Below are 21,692 nucleotides of genomic sequence, written 5' to 3'. Positions count from 1 at the left end.
CCGGATCTGGTACCATGCAACTTCCGGCTCTTCCCCAAAGTCACAATGACCATGAAAGGTAAATGTTTTGAATCCATTCAGGACATGGAGGCAGCCACAACAGTGCAACTAAAGACCTTCACGAAAGAGGACTTCCAGAACTGGAATGTGTCTTAATGGCAATATGTCTTTTATTGTCATAAATTTTTGTATTTAAACATTCACCATATGTTTTGATCATACCTCGTGATTAACCAATATCACCCCAATAAATTTAATAAAAATTAAAACAATAATTGGGTAGGCAAAATGAAAAAAAAAACCAAACAAAATAAGAGTATTTTAAGAACTTTATTCCTCTTATAGAGTTGTTACCAGACTCAAATGAGATATAGTGTATAAATGATCTCTGAAAAAATGTAAAACTATACAAATTGTTATTATTTTCTTTCCCTGTATACTTTTCACCCTTGAGTGCATTTATTTTTACTGAGACTTAAGTGGACCAGCTATAATCTATCTGACTTCCTGTTTTGGATTTATTTAAAGAACTTTTTATTGTTGGTTTCAAGACTCTTGGTAAGGGCTTCAGTTGTTTTTTGATTTAGCTAACTTCTAATTTTGACCTTGCATGCTCTACTTCATAGACTTCCCTGTTTTTCTTTGTGGTCAGGATTTTCTTGTCTCAAAAGGTGTCTTTTTACCTTTAAAGACCTTTTCTACTTTATTAATTGCCTATGTAAGAGTTTATTTGCTACTGTTCAAAATTTTTTGAAGTTCTAATTTTTTTTGAAGATCGGATTTGTCATGTGACCTTCAATTTTTTGTTTTTCTAATACGTTTGTTGTAAAGTTCCCAGGTATCTTGTCATTAAGTGTTTTTAAAGAACTGAAATTCTCTGAAAAGAATGACTCATCCAATTTTTTAAAAAATATGAATAAATGAGATGTTCTTTTGGAGACTGCGTAACTATTTTATGAGACAGTTGAGCTTCATCAACAAATATTTACTAAGAACTCATCCTCTTGTATTAATACTTTGGATGTTAATAATTGTTCTTCATCATGCCTTAGCAACCAAGATGGTGGCAAGCGGAGAATGACTGGTTTCAGTGTCTTCATCTGCCACCTTCTTCATAGAAATGTTGTGCTCCAAATTTCCTTTTTTTCCTCCATTTACCTTGTGCTTTTTCCCAGCTCACGTATCAGTTTATTCTGTTTCAAGCAGTATTTTTTTTCCTCTTATGTACATGCTGATATCCTATTTAACTTCTCTACTTTTCTAAATGTGGCTTAGTCGTTGTGGTAAAATCTTTCTCTTTTGCCCATCCTTTCGTTTACAAAGAACCTTAAACAATCCTAATCAGAAATGAGAAGAATGAGCATACTCATTCTGTTGCTAGTTTTCTTGTATTAAGGATTACATCTTCATACATTTAATGGAAACAAGACAAAATAGAGTAATAGCTTATGTCAGGGGTCGCTACGATCACCCAAAACTTTAGTGATTTGACGAGAGAACTCACAGAAGTCAGCATATAGTCATACTCACTGCTATGATTTATTACAGCAAAAGCTCATAAAGGAAAAAAAGACATGGGAAGTCTGGAGGAAAAAGAAGAAGGCTGGGATAGGGGAGTGGCTGGAGGAAACCAGATGCAAGCTTCCAAGAGTCTCCTCCCAATAGAGTCATACAGGATGCATTAAATTCCTCCAGCAAGGATTTGTAATAACAAATGTGAAATGTCCACTGGGGAAGCTCATACGAGACTCAGTACCTAATGTTTTTACTGGGGGCTGGTCACGTAGGCACACTCTGCCTTATACATATCAAAATTCCAGACTACTAGAGGGAAAGCAGGCATTCAGTATAAACCATATTGTTTGTACAAACAGTGTAGGCATAGTGAGCTATCATTTTGTGAATGGTGAGAACCCTCCAGAAATCATAGTATCCAGAAGACAGTCACAGACCAGCCTTCAACGCAGGCCTTTCTAAGGGTAGCAACCTCAAACCTGCGATGTTAAATCTTTTTGCACACTATGGACTTTGAAGGTCCTTCCAGAAAGCATCCAAAACTTCACTCAGAATCAATACAGAACTCAGGGAGTGTTGAACAAACACTAGCATTTGTTATAAGCTATTATAATATGAAATAACTTTTACTTTTCACCTCAAAGAGTGTTTCTATTGTTAGGAGTTTAAAAGGATTTTGTGAGACACTCGGAAATTTTATAACAAGTTTTTTTATATAAAACTCCATTGCAAGGTACAAACTACTGATTTGCAAATGAAATGTAAAAATAAAGTCTAGATTTAGGAATTTCTTATATGCAGTATACAGAGAAGGAACAAACTAGAGTATATCGGATTCACTGGGTAAGCCTTTAAGGAGGAATTGAACTACAGATGGGTATTATGAGGAAAGGAGGGGGAAAAAGGACAAAGGATAATGTCAGGGAAACAGAATACCATGGCTAAGGGAAGATAGAGGATGGGGTGGGTTTGAGGAGAGAGATAATGATATATTATTACTTTGAAACAAATGTTGACTTAATCACTTTTTGCATCAGTGCTGTTGAGACACAGTTACCTGATCCTTATACGTGCATTTTCTGCTTTTGTGGATTCTAGAACTACTCCTAGGAAAACCTACTTTACTTGTTTAATAGTTTATATAAGGTATGATGTTGTTCTGTTTCCTAATCTTAAAGTACTTAACTTACAGGGTTGTTTTGAAGATTAAAATACTATGTGTGAAACAGCTATTTGAAAGTATTTATGGCCATGATTTTAAAAAAATCATAATTATCTCATCCTAATGAGTTCGATTAGGCATCTTAACATATAATTTTTATATATAGTATTTCTGCACAGCAATATAAGGTATCTTCTTCAGTTTGTTCTTACCTGGTCTATCTCACTGAATATTCAGGTCCTCTTGCTGCTAAACAGTTGTAGCTCTCCTATTTTATAGCGTAGGCTTGTAACATTTATGTATGTGCTGGTTTGGGTTTTTCTGCTTCTTCATATCATATAGGTTCCTTATTTGGCCTTTGTTTCCTGTGTTTTCCTCTTGCACACACTCAACTACTTGGAGAACACCTTTTATAAGAATGACTCTTCTGTACTTTGTTCCTCTGCAATATTCTCTAAGGTTAAAATAGAATTTTAAAGGGTAGTGAAGTCCAAGATAGCAAAGGTATATAACAAAAAAGTTCTTTGTATTAATAAGAGGTGGAAAATATTTCACAAGTACCTTATGCCTAGCCTAAAGCTGCCTAGCACATTATAATTATGTATAAATTTTTGTCTTACTGTTAAAATTCAGTGCATTCTCTCTTTCAAATACAAGATATATTGCAAGAACTTTTAGAAATGCAGCTAAATAATCATTGTCTATTAATACAACAAAACTCTCAGTAAAGATCTAGATGAAACATTAACATTTTTAGACCAAATATTTGAATATATCACTGATCTAAAACCTAACTATTAATAAATAGCTCTTTAATTGACAGGAGTAGTGTCTTCTCTCCAGACTTATGATGTGTGTAGAAACACCCTTAAAGTTTGTTAAATAACACATATCAGTGTGATACTAACTATAATTCAGCTGTTTCAAATCTGTTTTTGAGCATAGAGAGTGCTATAATATAGTTACATTAAAAATTCAAGAATAACAAATATGTTTAGCATCTGGTGTGTTACACTACTTATGTGGAAAACTGCATTTGGTGAAGCTGGATTTGAAATAAGAAGAGATAGAAAATAACTGGCTGTACATTTCTCAATGACATGGGTGTTTGGTAGGTAATATGAACAAAAATGCCGTATTCTGTTTAAAAGCCAGGAAGCTCTTCCTTAGTAATAGTTTTTATATCTATAACCAATAATCTAATATATTCTGAAACTAGTTGGGCAATGATGGGAAACCACATTTTTGATGGGAAATGCACCAAAATGTCTATTTTTTGAAATGATGGAGAAATAACATGGGTAGCACCTATTTATATGTTTGATGTAGTTGTAGTTCCTTTGTTATTTACATATTAAAATATATGTTAAAAGAGTAATCTATCTGATTATATGTGTTTGCTATCAAATTTCAATAATCGTAATATTTTATTCACATTGTGTCATATAGCTTCTGTATGTGAGAACTGCATGTTAGAAAGGGAATTATACTGTATAATAGACTTCTAATGTAAAAACTGACATTTAATATATACTGTTTTCAGAAGAATGCTTGCTTTTTGTGAGTTTTTAAGAATACACATTGAACTAGTTAATTTTTTTAAATGATTAAAATGGAAAATGTCTCATCCTAAACTTTACCATAACTGTACCATATCTTTTAAGTGTAATTTCATCAAAATAAAGAAAACTTCATTTTTTAACAAATCTATTTTATTTTTAGTATTTTTTTAAAGTTAATAAACGGAAAAATTACAGCAGCTCATAGACCTCAACCCCAAACAAAGAGGACTAGTTTGGTCTTGTGAACATGGCTTTTCCTAGACAAAACAACCAGAGATTTAACCTAATCCTTAAATAAATTCAGTTTATGTTCCAAGGGAAAAGCTATTTACTTTGAGACTCAGTTTGTTAAGAAGCCTTGGAAAAACTGTGTCAAAGCAAAAGTCCTTAGCTGAGACAGAACTTGATTACTACTGTTAAGGATGTTTCTATATTTGAAATCTAGTAAGCTTTAAACTTAAATTTCTGGATTAAAAAAAGTTAGTTAGAATTTATAGCTAGAATAAAGTTTAAGTTAATCAAAGTATTTGTTTTTGAAGCAGTTATATGACCTCACATTTTTTATTGCATTTTTCTGTATAGTTGCTTAAAAAGAACCAATCAAATGGGAAATACTAGGGAGAGAGGGCACAGAGACTCTATTATAAGATCAAAACTACTCTTCTTAGCTTTTTCTATACAATATAAAATATGCTTTATCTCCTATACTCATACTTTAAAAAAAAGTCATTGTATTATTCTCAATTTTAGACAAGTAGCCTTAAGTGATAGATTCTCCCAGCAGAAACATTCTCCTCTGTCTTCTATGGGGCAAGTTATCATTTTTCTCTCTACTGTTTTTAAAAGGCTGAAATTGAATTTTTCAACTTAGTAGTTACTCTTATTCCTACTGGATCTTTTCTCTAGGCTCTGAATGCTTATAGTCCCCACAAAATTGTGATGTATAAAGTAACAGATTTTTAGAGCTAAAAGTGACTTTTTGGATCACCTAGTCAAACACCTTCGTTTTACATTTAACCCAGATGTCAGCTACAGCCTTCTATCCAACCTATGGCCTCTTTAGCATTGCTGTATATCTTCAGGGATTATATGCTCATGGTTACTTCCAGCTTCAAATTTCTGGCCCTTGGGGAATCTTTATCTCACCTGCAGTGTACCTCACCCACTAATCCTTTTCTTTGTGTTTCTTATACCTAAGCAATAAATGTTATGATTGACTTGCAATCAGTTGTACTTATCAGGTATCAGATAATTGATATACTTACCAGAAACATAGTAGTGGACTATATATCCACCTATGAAATCTGTGCTTTTATTTAACTTTCTTCTGGATTACTTGATGCTCTAGGTAGAAAAGCAGACCATTTCATTTTTGATCTATATTTTTTCCTTCATTTTTAATAAATTTTTTTTATTGGGGAATATTGGGGAACAGTGTGTTTTTCTAGAACCCATCAGCTCCATGTCAAGTAGTTGTTTTTTCAATCTAGTTGTGGAGGGCACAGCTCACTGGCCCATGTGGGACTCGTACAGGCAGCCTTGGTATTATGAACTCTGCGCTCTAACCACTGAGCAAACTGGCCACCCACCAGCAGCTCAGCTCCAAGCTCAAGCCATTGCTTCTCACTGGTCCACGTGGGAATCAAACCAGCGACCTTGTTGTTAAGAGCTCACGCTCTAATCAAATGAGCCATCCAGTCGCCCCATTGTTTTTTAGATCTGAGATAGTAAGTGGCCTAAAGACCTTCGTTATGAACATAATTATATTGAAGATTATTTTTAATCACTTATGCCTTAAAAAATGGGGTATTAGGATAATGGTAGAACCAGAAGCTGAACACTATGAAACCAGCACTTGGTGTTAAATATATATGGTGCCATTGATGTCTTTGCCTCTATTCACCAAACATCTTTTTCCTCATCTCCATATGTGATTGTTTTAGGAATTGACTCCCAGTTAAAATGTTTTGTTTCATAAATACCTTGACATTGGGCAGATATATACTTGATGTAGTGTGCTAGGCCCGAGACTGTACTAAGATATCTGTATTATTATTATTATTATTTTATAATTACCTGTAATAAGTTATTAGTCTCTTCTATTCAGAACCCATCTTCCAGGGTATATAATAATTCTAATACAAGGCAGAAAAAAACAACAATAAAACACAGGAACATGAACATATAGGATTGGGAGACTAGACACATTGATACTCTTTTCCCAACCAAAACTTAAGATTTGTAGTCTAAAATTGGAACTAATGCAGAAAACCAGATTTTGCATTGCATATCTTTTGATTGAGTTGTCCACTTATTTGTCTTAGTTACTAATCTGCAGTCGTGGCTCAATAGGTACTCAGTAAATGTTCATGAACTTGAGTTGAATTTGGAATTACTATGGCTCATGGTCTTTTACTACTCAGAGCAGTGCCAAGACCATGACCTACTGTAGGTTCTCCACTACTTAGGATGTATCACTGTGATTCTGTTCCTTCTGCCTACCAGTACAACTTCTTTTTCTTCCTCAAACAGGTAAATACTGTCTAATTGCTCTACAGTTAGATGGATTTCTCTGGGAAAAAAAATTTAGCAGTAGTAAGTCATTTCTATAGTTCTGCTTTAATATCTTTCATTATAGAGGCTATAATTTAGTAGAAATACAGGAGTCTTTATTCTACAGAAAAGCCTCCTTACCCAAACTCATACCACCCTTTCCCCCACGATTCAATTTTTCAAAGTAGAAACCAAGAAGTGGTAATTTTTGTTTGTTTACAGAACCTTTCTGCAAGGTCTGTTGAAACCCTAAGCTTTTTTAATATACTAAGTATTATTTATAGAACATTAACCTCATAACTGGGGGGCTAGAGGACAGATAAACTGAAAACTGAATTGTTAAGAGTCACTGCCTAATTAAAATTAGAAATTAAGATTAAAGCATCCCTTAAATTAAAAACAACAAAGTCATATTTACTGGCAACTTCTAAATACATCTGTGGTGCAGAAGAGGTCTATTGGTAATGCATTCTTGTTGTGAATTTAATGACCATATGTTTTAATTAATTTGAAAACTGTTGCTGGCAGTTGGTCAGGACAGGAACTGGTAAACTATTCACCAGGTAGTATCGAGGGGCGGTTTGACAGCTTCCTTTCCTTATTGTGAAATCTTTATCTTATTACATGATGTATGTGTGTTTGTGCTGAGGGACGGAGTGCTGTTTTTACCATCAGCTACTTGAAACCATGTAGTAGAAACCACAGCTTTTATAATGGGAATATTTTCACTCCTGTTCCTCCAGTGGATGAGGACAGAAGCAGCTAAGATTAAAATTAAAAACAATGAAGTCAGCACTTGTTATTTGTTGATTTATTGATGACAGCCATTCTGACTGGAGTGACGTGGTATCTCATTGTGGTTTTTATTTGCATTTCTCTGATGATTAGTGAGGTTGAGCTTTTTTTCATATGTCTGTTGGCCATCTGTGTGTCCTCTTTAGAAAAATGTCTCTTCATGTCCTCTGCCCATTTTTTAATTGGATTGTTTGTTTTCTTGGTGTTGAGTTGAGTGAGTTTTTGGTAAATTTTGGATACTAATCCCTTATCAGATGTATCATTGACAAGTATCTTCTCCCATTCAGTAGGATGCCTTTTTGTTTTATTGATGGTTTCCTTTGCTGTGAAAAAACTTTTTAGTTTGATATAATCCCATATGTTTATTTTTTCTTTCACTTCCCTTGCCTGAGGGCATATATTAGTAAAAATATTACTAAAGGTAATGTCTGCAAGTTTATTTCCTATATTTTGTTCTAGGAGTTTTATGGTTTCAGATCTTACATTTAAAACTTTAATCCATTTTGAATTTATTCTCCTATATGGTATAAGGAGGCGAGGATATGGAGAAAAGGGAACCTTCATGCGCTGTTGGTGGGATTGCAGATTGGTGTAGCCACTATGGAAATCAGTATGGAGATATCCCAAAAAACTGGAAATGGAACTGCCTTATGACCCAGCTCTTAGGTATCTCTCCAGAGAAATCCAAAATGCTAACTCGAAAAAATACATGCACCCCTATGTTTATTGCAGCGCTATTCACAGTAGTCAAGACATGGAAACATCCGAAATGTAATCGGTAAATTACTGGATTAAGAAGTTGTGGTACATTTTTACGATGGAGTATTAATTACTCAGCCATAAAGAAGAATGAAATCTTACCATTTGCAACGACATGGGTGGACCTAGAGAATATTATACTAAGTGAAATAAATCAGACGGAGAAAGACAAAGACCATATGATCTCACTCATATGTGGAATCTAAAGAACAGAATAAATGAGCAAACTAATCAAAAACAGTCTCAGAGACATAGAGAAAAAACTGAGGGTTGCTTGATGGGAGGGGGGTGAGAATGAGAAAGATGATGAGGGTATTAGAAAGCACAAATTGTGGCTGATCCCCGCATGGGCCACTGTGAGCTGCACCCTCCTTAAGGAAAAAAAAAAATACAATCACCTGCCCCCAGCCAAACCTAAACAAACAAAAAGCCTTGTGAGAAAATAGTAAGAAACTTTTTTCCCCTTCTGGCTATCATAATTCTATTTCTGATATCATTGTTGTTCTATTCTTCCATGATTTGAAGCCTTAATGATTGACTCTTACCTTTCTCTGCCAGTATCCTCCCAAGTATTTTTTGCCTCTTGCAGCCTTCCCTTCCACCAGACTTGTAGTTCCTAAAACTGCTTTTATCAAGTAATTACTCAAAATGTTTAATGATTCCTTAGTACTTTCAGGAAGAAATCCAGATTTCTTTACCTGGAATTCAGTTTCATGATTATCTGATTCTGTTCTCTGTCTTCATTACTAAGTTTCTATACTCCCACTTACTTCAGCCAGGTTTGCCTGCATATTGTCCTATGTATATTCATTAAAGCTCAAACCTATGATTTTTAAAACCAGTCCAGCTCTTTCTCACTTACATGGCTTTGGAAATGTTTCCCGGAGGTTTACTAATGGTCAAACCTTTTCTCCACCTGTTAAACTTCGTCCATCCTTTGAGACTCTACCCGAGACAATCATTTTCTTCATGAAGCCTTTCTTGATCCTGTCAATAGATGCACGTCTATGTAAGGCTTACCTTTTTACGTCCTTATATATAGCAATGGCTATTAACAAATTTTAATTATTGGCATAACTCATTACCACTTATCGTTGTAAGCTTCCAGTGCCCAACACAATGTCCAGCACATTTCATATAAGCATTTAGTAAATGTGGAATGATTGATTATTTTGCTGTACTTATTTTGAATGTGAGATGGTGTAGTGTAGTCACCAAAAGCATAGCGTCTTTGGAGTCAGACAAATGGATAAATCTGGGTTTACATCCATGTTCTCCCATTTATATGCTATGTGGCCATGAACCATAAGTAATATGTTAATGAACCTCTCTGAGGTTCATTTCCTGATCTTAAAATACAAAGTGAACTTTTATTCAAGTATAACATACACGCACATATGAGTGTATAAATATGTAGAGATATTTTTAATTCAGTCTTTATTTTATGTTGATATATTGGTGTTTTAAAAGATTATTTATATATTATTTAGGATCTGGAGCAGTTTATTACACCAAGGTTGATGGATTGGTGCCATTTTCCATTGAGATACAGGCTGAGGAGAGTATAATAGAAGAGAGAGGTAATATCAGAGAAGGTAGTCTCTGCTTTGGGGCCTATCCTTTGCCAAATATTGATGGCAGAATTCACCCAGGTCACAGTATTATTCATCAACTGCCCTGGTGTATTTTCATCCTCCTGTCCAGACTGAGTGAGTGGAGTATGCATGGAAAAAGTATAAGTTGGTTATTTTCTAAGATATTATGGTATTGAGTAGTTGTAAGTTAAATTTTTTTTTTGACAAATTCTATTCCTAGGTATCAGTGCCTTAAATGACTAGCGTTCTTTTTATTTTGTTTTCTTTTGTTTTTTAACTTTGGAATCTTTTGACAAGTTACATAGCTTATTATTTAAGTAGATTCCATTTTTATTATGTAGTACCTTGTTTGGTACATTAAAATTTCCTCTCAATTTTTCAAAGCTGAAGTCGTATCCAGAGCAAGCTTTAATGGCAGGAATGTTTTTATCATTTTGATTTTGTGCTAGAAACCTTGATGACTTAGGAAGATAATCAAGCATTCTTTGAACTAATTGGACAGAATGGATGGCTATTCTTGAACACGTATAAAACTGAAGTTTTTTTTTTTCCAAAGGAAGTTGTATTTTATGTCTTTTTCCAGTTAGGTTCCTTGAGCATATTTTCAAACCACTCAGAAGTTAATATATAAATATATTTATCCAATATTGAATCAGTGGATTTGTGAATATTCTTATAAAGGTAGATTTTATTTATAATCAAATTTTTATCTGTAGTAGAAGAAATACCAATGATATTTTTAAATAAACTGTAATATCATCACATTCTTTTAATTCTGTGAAATAAGTTTACTTTTGGTTGAATTTGGGTTTACATTGCATACTTATGGTTAAAGCTTGTTCTTAAGTTTGTTCGTAAGTAATAAATTCCAAATTTTAGGATAAATGGAGGTATCTGTATAAATGAGTGTTAGCCTGGAAAAAGACCAGACAGGAAAGCATCATTTTTTAATTTTAGTTTCAATATGACAAATATATTATTGGCAGGTTGGAAAAAACCTTCTGATTTTGCCTATTACAAGTAATATGTATGTTTAACTTTAAAAGGAAGTATGCTTTTAATGTTACACTGTAGAAAAGCAATATAAAGTAATTAATGGTGTATTAAGAAAATAAATTTATGTAGATGCCTGATCACTGCACTGTACACCTGAAGCTGAAGCTGAACAATAATGAATGCGTGTCAACTACAATTTATATATATATATATATATATATGTATGTATATGTATATACTTACAAGAAGCGGAGTACTGCATTAGGAATAGAGACAGTGGAAATGTAATAGCTCTGTGCGATGTCAGAGGGGTAGTGGATGGGGGGAGGGGGGTTGACATGGTGTGAGGGATATAAATGATAAACGTCTATTACTTTGTTTTGTGCACCTAAAACTAATAAAAAAGAAAAGAAAAGAAATTTAAGTTAAAATAAGGATAAAGAATAATACTTTTCAATGTTTCATATAACCATTTAGGTTCTTGAATTTTACTGTATGTACTTCAAAAAAAAAAGTTAACAGGCTCTGAGTAAGGGAATAAAAGAAAAAAAAAGAAAGAGACTCTGAGTAAGGGAATAAGGTATCTCATTATTATTTTCCTGACCTACAAAATAACAAATATTGTGTCTGAATAGCTACCAAAAAGAGAAAGTCTAGAAAAAAAAAGCAATAAAGAGATCTCTAGTAAGTAGATGCTTACAAGAAAAGAATGGTTATAGACACGAATTTCTCCTTTTCATTTCTTATTTTTGCTATCAGTCTACTTTTTTTTTTTAAATATGAAACATTTATGTATCAGACAAGAACAGAGAGCAACATAATCCAACTTTACTGCATTATAAAAACCATCCCTTCACCACAGTGTAAGATTTAAATGCATCTGCAAAGGGTACATGTTATATAAAATGTAGTAAGATTGTTGCCACCTGCCAGTGAATCTTTCATAACGCCTACAACTCTACCACTCTTCCAGTCCCTACCCAGGTCCTATTGCAATACTGGTGGTCCCAGTAGTTTTATTGAAATAAATCATTTTTTTTTAAATAAAGCATTTAAAAAGACAAATCAAAATGCCTCAGTAACCATATATCCAACTAAAATTTTATCTATTTAAATCTTATATTTACCTCCCACTAATAAACCTGTATTTCACTCAAACTGAGCAATAAATCTTCCATACTAAAGTATATTCTTTGCCCAATTAATTCAAAGGAAAACACTGAAATGATTAAAGAAAAATGTAGGGTTTTACATACCCTTTTAATTTGTTTTTAAATATTTTTAAGGTTTAAAAGTGTTTAAAGTTTGTAATTTCTAGTAGGAAAACATTATCTGAACAAATACCCTATGGCAAAGCACTGTAAAATGTTACAGCTGCATTTGGGGCAGAGGGGTAGGGATTCTCTTCAAAGCACCCCAGCTTTCTTCATGAGAAGGTCAGAGGTACATTGGTTTGTATTATTGCGACATCCACTGGGTGATCTCCATTGCTTTTCCTTCAGCCAGGGCTTTATTTGTCAGAAGGGCGTTACGCTTGACCTCCAAATTTGGCTGACAATTTACTGATGAGATTCATCACCTTTGGGTTGCTCTGATATTTTGACATATTTGCCGGGTTCTGGGCCACATCCTGGAAGGCCACCATAACTTCTGGATCCTGCATGGCTGCAAGAACCTCTGGATCACTAAGAATTTCACTGAGCCCAGGCATTCCTGCCATTCCAGGCATGCCCCCTGCCATTCCAGGCATTCCTCCAGGAAAATTACCAGGCATTCCCCCAGGAAAGCCACCTGGAAAAGAGCCATACTGAGCTCCTGATTGTCGTCTGGCTTCTTCCTCCCTCTGGGCTCTCTCATGTTCTTCCTGAGCCTTCTTAACCCTTTCCATTCTTTCTTTGATCTCTCGCTCTTCACGTTTCCGCTCATACTTTCTCCGATGTTCTGCAATTTTCTGAGCCCTTGGCTGAACTTCTTTCAGCATTGCACTAGCATCTTCATCATAATCCAATTTACATGCAAGGGCAAGATCGTGGGCTGATTCTTCCCAATGGCCCAGAAGTCTATGTGCTTTCCCTCGCCACTTGTATGGCTGAGCTGAATCAGGGTTTATTTCAATAGCTCTGTCACAGTCTCGGATGGCAGCATTTGGCTTCTGTAATTTGATGAAGACACTGGCTCTCTTGGCATACAGAATGGCCAAGCGAGGATTCAGCTTGATGGCATCTGTGAACAAGTCAATGGCTCTCTGTAGGTCACCATCATTTAGGGCATCAATGGCAGCCCCTTTTTTATCATTTGCCTGATCCATCATCTCCTCATTTATCTCTACGTTTTCATCTCCCATTTCTTGAGGTGCATCAGTGTCTGGTTCAATCACACCTTCATTGTCAATTTCTAGATCACTTTCCTCACTTGATGGTTCATCTGTCTTTATGTTTTCCTCCGCCTTCTTACTATCTGCTTTTTCTTCCTTGATATTTTCTTCTGATTTAGTTTTATGAACAGCAGGTGGTACTTTACCGCCCATGCTCTCCACCCACTCCCTCAGGAAGTGCATTTCTTCGGTGTGCAGAACGCTCGGGTCCTGCTTACACATTTTCACGAAGGCCCGAAGCTCGCTCACTTTGCGGGGGTCCATGGTCGGCAAGCGGCGGGAGGCGGCGGGCGCGGCTGAGGCTGCAGCCCGATTCCAGGCCTGGGCACTAGCTCAGCGTGACCGTGTGGAAGGCTCAGTCTACTTTTTATGATTTACCTTTACTTGTGTAAATTATTTTTGTAAATTTGTAATTTACTTTTTGTAATCTTTCTCATTCTTAAATACTCTCCTTTTCTCTTTATCTATTTTCTTCTCTTTTCCTTTTTTTACTTTCCCCTTTACTCGCTCATCTTTCAGTTCCTTTATTGCTTTCTGTTTCTTTAGTACTTTTTATCTTGGGCCCTTTGCTTTGTTCTCATTAAATTGCATACGTTTTTAAAAAATCTGGAAACAATTTAAATTCAATCATACAGCAATTCTTTATAATTAAAATATATTTTTAATTAACACAATAGATCGGTGTGATTTTTGTAACCACTCTGATCCTTTCCAAGCACTGAAATTCTTTGGGATTTTGGACTGGCAAGAAAGAACAATGAAAAGAGAGTACCACTTACTCTGTCCATTCATCCATAGACAAATATTCAGGCTGCCTCCACATCTTGGCCATTATGAGCAGTGCTTCAATGAACAAATGGATGCACACGTCCCTTCGAAGTGGCATGTCGAGTTTCTTCAGATAAAGATCCAGAAGTGGGATTACTGGGTCCTTCTACGTCTCTTGTTATAGCCTTTGTTTTAAAGTCTATTTTGTCTGGTGTAAGTATTGTTACCTCAGTTTTTTTGTTTCTATTTTCATGAAATACCTCTTCCCCATCCATTTACTGTCAGTCTGTATGTGCCTTTCAATCTGAAGTGAGTCTCTTGTAGGCATCACGTGTAAGAATCTTGTTTTTTTATCCATTCAGCCACCCTATCTTTTGATTGGAGCATTTAATCAATTCATATTTAAAGTAATTGTTGATATATGTAGTTATTGCCATTTTATTATTCATATTTTTTATTATTTATTTTTATTGGGGAATATTGGGGAACAGTGTGTTTCTCCAGGGCTTATCAGCTCCAAGTCGTTGTCCTTCAATCTAGTTGTGGAGGGTGCAGCTCAGCTCCAAGACCAGTCACTGTTTTCAAACTTAGTTGCCGGGGACACAGCCCACCATCCCCTGTGGGAATTGAACCGGCAACCCTGTTGCTCAGAGCCCGCACTCTAACCAACTGAGCCATCCGGCCATCCGTATTATTCATATTTTTTATCTTTTTTTTCTTCTTCTTAAATTGGTCCCTCTAAGATTGCTTGTAATATTGGTTTGGTGGTGATGAACTCCTTTAGCTTTTTCTTCTCTGGGAAGCTCTTTATCTCTCCTTTAGTTTTAAATGATTGCTTTGCTGGGTAGAGTAATCTTGGTTGTACGCCCTTGCTTTTCATCACTTTGAATACTTCCTGCCAATCCCTTCTGGCCTGCAAAGTTTCTGTTGAGAAATCATCTGACTATCTTACGGGAGCTCCCTTGTAGATAACTAACTGCTTTTCTCTTGCTGCTTTTAAGAGTCTTTCTTTGTCTGTAACCTTTGGAATTTTAATTATGATATGTCTTGGTGTGGGCCTGTTTGGATTCATCTTGTTTGGGACTTTCTGAGCTTCTTGTGCTTGTAAATCTTTCCTTCACCAGGTTAGGGAAGTTTTCCATCATTATTTCTTCAAATAGGTTTTCAGTTCCTTGTTGTATCTCTTCTTTTTCTAGTACTCCTATGGTAAAACTATTGGTATGCTTGGTGTTTTCCCAAAGGCCCCTTACACTCCTCATTTTTGTTTTTTTGGATTCTTTTTTTTTTTCTTTTTGCTGTTTCAATTGGGTGTTTTCTGCTACCTTGTCTTCTAAATTGCTGATTTGATTCACTACTTCATCTCACCTACTGTTGATTCCCTGCAATGTATTGTTCATTTCAGTTATTGTATTCTGTATTTCTGACTGGTTCTTTTTTATGTTTTCTATCTCCATTTTTATGTTTCCTATCTCTTTGTTGAAGTTCTCATTGAGACCATTGAGCATCCTAATAACTAGTGTTTGCATGCTACATCTGGTAGACTGCTTGTCTCCATGTTGTTTAGTTATTTTCCTGGAGCTTTGTTTTGTTCTTTTATTTAGGACATGTTCCTTTGTCTCCCCATTTGGGCTACTTCCCTATGTTTGTTGCTGTCTATTAGTTAGGGCTGCTATGCCTCCTGGTTTTAGTAGAGTGGCCTTATGTATTAATAGTAGGTGTCCTCTGGGACCCAGTGGTTCAGTCTCCGTGGTCAGCAGAGCTCTAAGTGTGTCCCTTGTGTGGATTGTGTGTCCCCTCCTGTTGTAGTTGAACCTTGGTTGCTGTTTGCAAATCAGTGGGAGGGATTGACCTTCAGGCTAATTGGTTGTGAGGATTGGCCATAACTATAGTGGAGGAGCTGTTGTGTAGAGGCTGACCCTACAGAGCAGGGTTTGCTTTAGCAGGGCTCTGGTACCTGCTTAGGCTCTGGGCCTTTTGGGTGTGTCCTTGGAGGTGGCTGGATCTGATGCTCCAGCTTGGTCCCAAACTGGTCACAAGGTGTGCCAGCCCTGGGGCCTCCTGGGAGGGGACCTGCTGAAAGCCAACTTTAGCTGAAGATTGTGCCCAGCCCGAGGGCACCTCTTGCACCAGGCTTGGTGGTACCTCGAGAGGCCAAGCCTCGAACTGAGGCCAGCTGTCACTAGTGCCGACTTTGGGGCTGCTCAGCCAGACGTACAGGACATGTAAAGCCAGATACTGCTTATTTGGGTTTGTGATCCTTTGAGTGATTTTATGAAAGTCCGTAGCATGAGCTAAGACAGGTTGTTTGTATGGGAAGCCTCTGAAAGTGGCTTGCATGTGCCGGGAAGTTGGGTGAGGAGGGGTCTCTGGGAATCACCAGGGCAAGGCAGATAAAAGGAGGTAGCCAGTTTGATGGAGACTCAGATATGGTGGCTGCCTTTGTCTGCATGCCAGGAGGGGGAGGTCTCAACAAAGAAACAATGGCTTGCACCAGCTCCTCCGTCCAGGAGAAAACTGCCCCTCTAGCCTTCACCCTGAAGCTAGACAGTTCAGCTCCTCCCTTTATGTCCCTGGTGCCTTTCAAGCTGCTCCCCCAGTGCTGAAGCTCAGAGCAAGTAAGTCCATGCATGGGCCCTTTAAGAAGAGCGCCTAGGACTACAGCAGCTCTCCATCTCAGCTACAATCTCCGCTGGTTTTCACAGCCAGAAGTTATAGGGACTTCCCTCTCCAGCAATGGAATCCTGGGCTGGGGAACCTGGTGTGGGGCTGTGACTCCTCACTCTTCCGGGAGGTTGCTCTGCAGCCAAGATATCCCTTCCGATTTTAATGGTCACATGTGGGTGTGGGAGCATTCTGTTCCATGTCTCTGCCCCACCTACCAGTCTTGAGGTGGCTTCTTCTGCATGTCCTGAGTTGTAGGGCTTCGGTTAAGCTAGACTTAAGGAGATTCTCAATGATGGTTGTTCTGTAGTTTAGTTGTAATAGTTGTGGTCCTGACAGGAGGTGAGCACAGCATTTTCCTACTCTATCATCTTTACCAGAAATCTCTGAGTTTCATTGGTTTTTCAAGAGAAATGACTTTGCCCTCCTAATTTTATTCTTATGCTTTCTTTACTCTATTTGCAAGCCACTAGATAGGATATTTTAAGTTTACTCTTCTCAATTCTTATTTTATCTATAACTAGTCACTGATGGCCACTGATAGGTGATTTCAGAGCCAATTAAAATAAATAAAATAGTGTTTTTGCTTTACAAGATTATTTTCTTTTGAACAAATTATATTTTATTTCCTCTATAAATTTCCAACTTTTCAGTAATCTTTAAATGTTGAGAAAATTTTCACTTGAAGGCATATGAATATATCATAACTGATTTGACAAATATTTATAAAAACAAAAGATGTATGGTAAAAAAGAAAAATAGTCTCCTTAGGACCAGTGAGTCAATGAAAATATACAATCTTAAGCAATATAAGAAGGGAGCTCAGATAAGTTTACCATGATAGAGTAACACTGGGAAACTGAACACTGTACTGATCAATGTAGCTCCAGTAGGAGAGTGTTTTTCCTTACGTAGCAGAGACAAGTGTTTCTCCTGCATAAATGCCATGAGTCAGAGGTAGACAAAAGAGGTGAGAACCTCCAGACTTACAGCAAAGGCAGGAAAAAATTAATACATTACAGAGTGGACTCATATAAATGGAAAAGTTTGAGATAAAGATTTCCTAAAGTCATTGTGCGTCTAGACATCTAGACTGGGGTGGAACCCACAGCATGGCTCAAGAAGGGATTCATACATACAAAGGCCACATCGAGGACTTTGCCTCTGTACCTTCAAGATTTGCTCTTTCTAGTCTAGTGTGTAGAGTTCTATTATTGGTGATTAAACCACAACTTTGAGAAAGATGGCAAATAATTCTGTATACACACCACCCACAGAGTTCTTTTGATTCCTCTCAATTAATTCTGAGAAGAATGTTTTTAAAACCTCCTCAGGCATTCATTAGAAACACATGAATCCAGGTGGACCCAGCTACTCTGTTTCCCTGAAAATAAGACTAACTGGACCATCAGCTCTAATGTGTTTTTTGGAGCAAAAATTAATATAAGACCTGGTCTTATTTTACTATAATATAAGACTAGGTATAATTAATATGATATGATATGATATAATATAATAACATAAAACCAGGTGTAATATAATATAATATAATACTGGGTCTTATATTAAGTTTTGCTCCAAAAGACGCGTTAGAGCTGATGGTCTGGCTAGGTCTTATTTTCGGGGAAACACGGTACTTAGATTTAGTGCAGTTTGATTTAGAACTCTGTTTAATATCCTGCATTAATCACCCATAACACATCAAGTTTGTCATCAAATGCCAAACTAAAGGGTAGTAAAGAAAAATTTCAGTGTGCTTTTACAAGGTACAGCTGTCTAGACAAGAAAACGATTGCATCTGGGAAACTATTTGAAAGAATTTTTACAGTTTAAGCTTCCCGGACTGTTTTTGTTTGTTTGTTTGTTTGTTTGTTTGTTTGTTTGTTTTAAGAAAACAAGAGAATTGACATGATTACAAAACAGAGAAGCAAGCAAAACCTCCTTTAATGAAGTCCAAGAGGACAAGCAAACTTATTAATTAACTGTTTAATCAGATTATAGCTAGTATGTTAATTTTAGGTCACACTTACTATACACCATATATCATTGTGGAACATATATTTTTATGTTTATGTGCATAGGTTATATAAGCCTTGTATAATCAATGTGCAGAGTATATTTATATATCTGTTTATAGAAACATTATGACTTCATATTGTAAGGGAGTTTAATGGTATTTTTTTATTTTGTCTTTATTTGTATCATATTTCATCTATTATATTTATTTTGGAGTTAAGACTGAGGATGGGAACATATTCCTTAATTATAGTTTTTTTGTGTGTGAAAACAATCTAATGATGATTTACTTTATCATTCTAAATTAGTTAGGATTTGTGGTCAGTAGCTGAAATTAAGAGACCCCCCCCACAACAAGATAGTTTATTTTTCATTCCTATAAATGTCAGGGCTGATACAGTGGCTCCACAAATACCAGAGAATTAGGCTTGTCTTTTCTTGTTGCTTTGACAGCTTCAACACAGTTTCCACCTAGTGGTCCAGTTTCACTCACATCCCACTCAGCTGGAAGGAGTAAAGAAGCGGGAACACCCCCTCCTTTGAATGGAATGACCTGGAAGTTGTACACATCACTTATGCTCAGATCTCATTGGCTATAACGTAGTCATATGCCTTGTCTAGCTATAACGGAGTCTGCAAAATGTGGTCTTTAGCTACGTGAGCATAGGTTCAGTTGAAAATTTCTATACTTTTGAAAGAGAAGAAAAGATTTTGAAAGAAAACTATAAATCACTGTTAGAAATATATTGAAGCCAAACCCAAGAGCAGCCTTTCTAATGGGAAATACAAATGCTTTATAATGATTGGCCAGAAAAATTTTGAAGAAAAATATTTTATTAATAGTGTTTTCCCTTTGCTCTCACAGTATTTCTAGTTTCAGTTATGTTATTCAGCAATCAAGAAACATAATTAAACTGTCTAAAGAGGCCTGGTGTTCGTTTAACTTATCTAGGGTTAAGGATATAATTACATAATAAAACTTTACTATTGAAAACCAGGTTTCCAAAAATTAAAATAGACTTTAGATGATATTTGGTAAAATTCTTCCTTTCTGTGTATTAGGAAGGAGATGTAGAAATCCGAGATGTCAGAGACCATATATCAGCACTGAGGAGTCTGTATGCTAACATGAACTAAACTCTCCACAAATTAGCTATGGGTCCTGAAACTAGACATACTATAATCTCTCTGGATGGGTTATAAAAAGAAGTCTTAGTTTTCTCTTCTTTTACATATGGAGAATTGAGCTAGAGCATCTCTAACGTCTTAGGTCTGATGTTAAGGTATATGGTGGTATATATTGACTTGACAATACAAAGAAATAGAATTCTTGTACAAATTCTCCTTTTACCAATGTGCCTTTTCTCCCATCCCTTCTATACATAGAACACTGTCCCAGAGTCCAGTAATTATATTTTGCCTCAAAGTCTAGTTTGTCTGCTATTACATCAGCTTTCTTTTGGTTGATAGTACAGTTTATCTTTTTTCTGTCCTTTTACTTTAAAATTTTCTACATTCTTTTATTTATGGCTTGTTTCCTGTTATTGTCATATAATTTGATTTTTTATAAAATCTAGTCTGACAATCTTTTTAATGAGAGTATTCTGTTTATATTCAATATAATTACTGATATAGTTGAGTTTAAATCTATTGTTTTGCTATTTGCTATTTATTCTGCCCATTTTGTTACTTGTTTCTTTTCTTGTTTTATTTTGGTTTGGTTATTTTTTCTTTTGGCATCCATTTTTCTACTTCCCCTCATTAGTTTGTTATATTTAAGTCTTTATTGTTCTTTTCGTGGTTACCCAAGAGGCTACACTATCCATCTTTGATATATTAAAGTATAATATACAGTAGTATTATTACCACTCTCTGAATCATGAAATAACCTTCCACTTTAATACATTTAGCAACCCCTCCCCCAACTTAAATGCTATCACTGTGTATTTTAATTTTATATGTATTTTAAACTTTAGAAAAGATCATTATTATCACTGTTTTTATAGAAAATCTTATTGCATCTTGGAGCTTTCTTCTTGAAGCATTCTCTTTTTACCTGAGGAATACACTTTAGTTAGTATTATCATACTTTGGGTGGATCTGCTGGTGATAAATTCTCTAGGTTTTGTTTTTTTGAAAAAAGTCTTTATTTCACCTTTTTTTGGAAGGACATTTTTACTGGATATACAATTCTAGGTTTATAGTTCTCTTTAAGGGTGTTAAATTTGCTGTGTATTTTGGCTTCCATTGTTTTACGTGAGATTTTGGCTGTTAGTATATTTGCATCTTTTTGTAGTTTATTTCTGGCTTCTAAGATATTTTTTGCCTTTGGTTTTCATCAGTTTTTGCTGTTGTGTGACTCGGTATTGTTTTCTTTGTGCTTATCCTTGTTGGAGTTCTTAATGCTTTTTAAATCTGGAGCTTAGTATGTTTAATCAGTTCTGGAAAATTTTCAACCATTATATATCTTCAAATAATGCTTCTGCCTTCATTTTTTAAAATAAATTTTCTCATTCAAGGATTCCAAATACCTGCATACTAGATATTTTACCATATCTTATATATCATCATGTATGGTCTTTTGTGTATTTTCCATCTTTTTTTATCCATGTTATAATTTGTGTATTTCCTTCTCACCTATCTTCTACGTCACTAATTTTTTTTCTTCTGTGCATAATTTGCTGTTAAATCCATCCTCTAAATTTTTAATTTCAGTAACGTATTTTTTCAGTCCTAGAATTTCCATTTATATGGTATTATTCCACCTTTCACTGATGTTGTCAATATTGTTGTTTAATTTAGTGGTCATAATAAGCATAGTGGTTTTTAAGCCCATCTCTGATATCCCTACCATATGAAACCACAGTGGGTCTGATTTCTATTTTCTTTTGTTTCTGATGGTCTCCAGGTGTTTGGTATTATTGTCTTTTCATATA

At 35.6% G+C, this 21,692-nt stretch overlaps 2 protein-coding genes across 5 annotated transcripts in view; one reads left to right on the top strand and one right to left on the bottom strand.

The window, feature by feature from the left end:
* The window catches only part of SSBP2 (single stranded DNA binding protein 2), a 282,149-nt gene that overhangs the window by 109,898 nt on the left and 150,559 nt on the right, over positions 1–21,692 (top strand). The window lies entirely within an intron of this gene.
* LOC117024765 (hsc70-interacting protein-like) lies at positions 11,970–13,659 on the bottom strand. The gene has a single exon (XM_033110264.1). The coding sequence runs from the start codon at positions 13,573–13,575 to the stop codon at positions 12,466–12,468; it is 1,110 nt and encodes a 369-aa protein (XP_032966155.1). The 5' UTR covers positions 13,576–13,659; the 3' UTR covers positions 11,970–12,465.

The sequence above is a fragment of the Rhinolophus ferrumequinum genome, chromosome 7 (genome assembly GCF_004115265.2).
Source record: "Rhinolophus ferrumequinum isolate MPI-CBG mRhiFer1 chromosome 7, mRhiFer1_v1.p, whole genome shotgun sequence".
NCBI classification, from domain to species: Eukaryota; Metazoa; Chordata; class Mammalia; order Chiroptera; family Rhinolophidae; genus Rhinolophus; species Rhinolophus ferrumequinum.
Note: the sequence above shows the minus strand (reverse complement) of the source record. Positions and strands in the feature narration are given on the sequence as shown.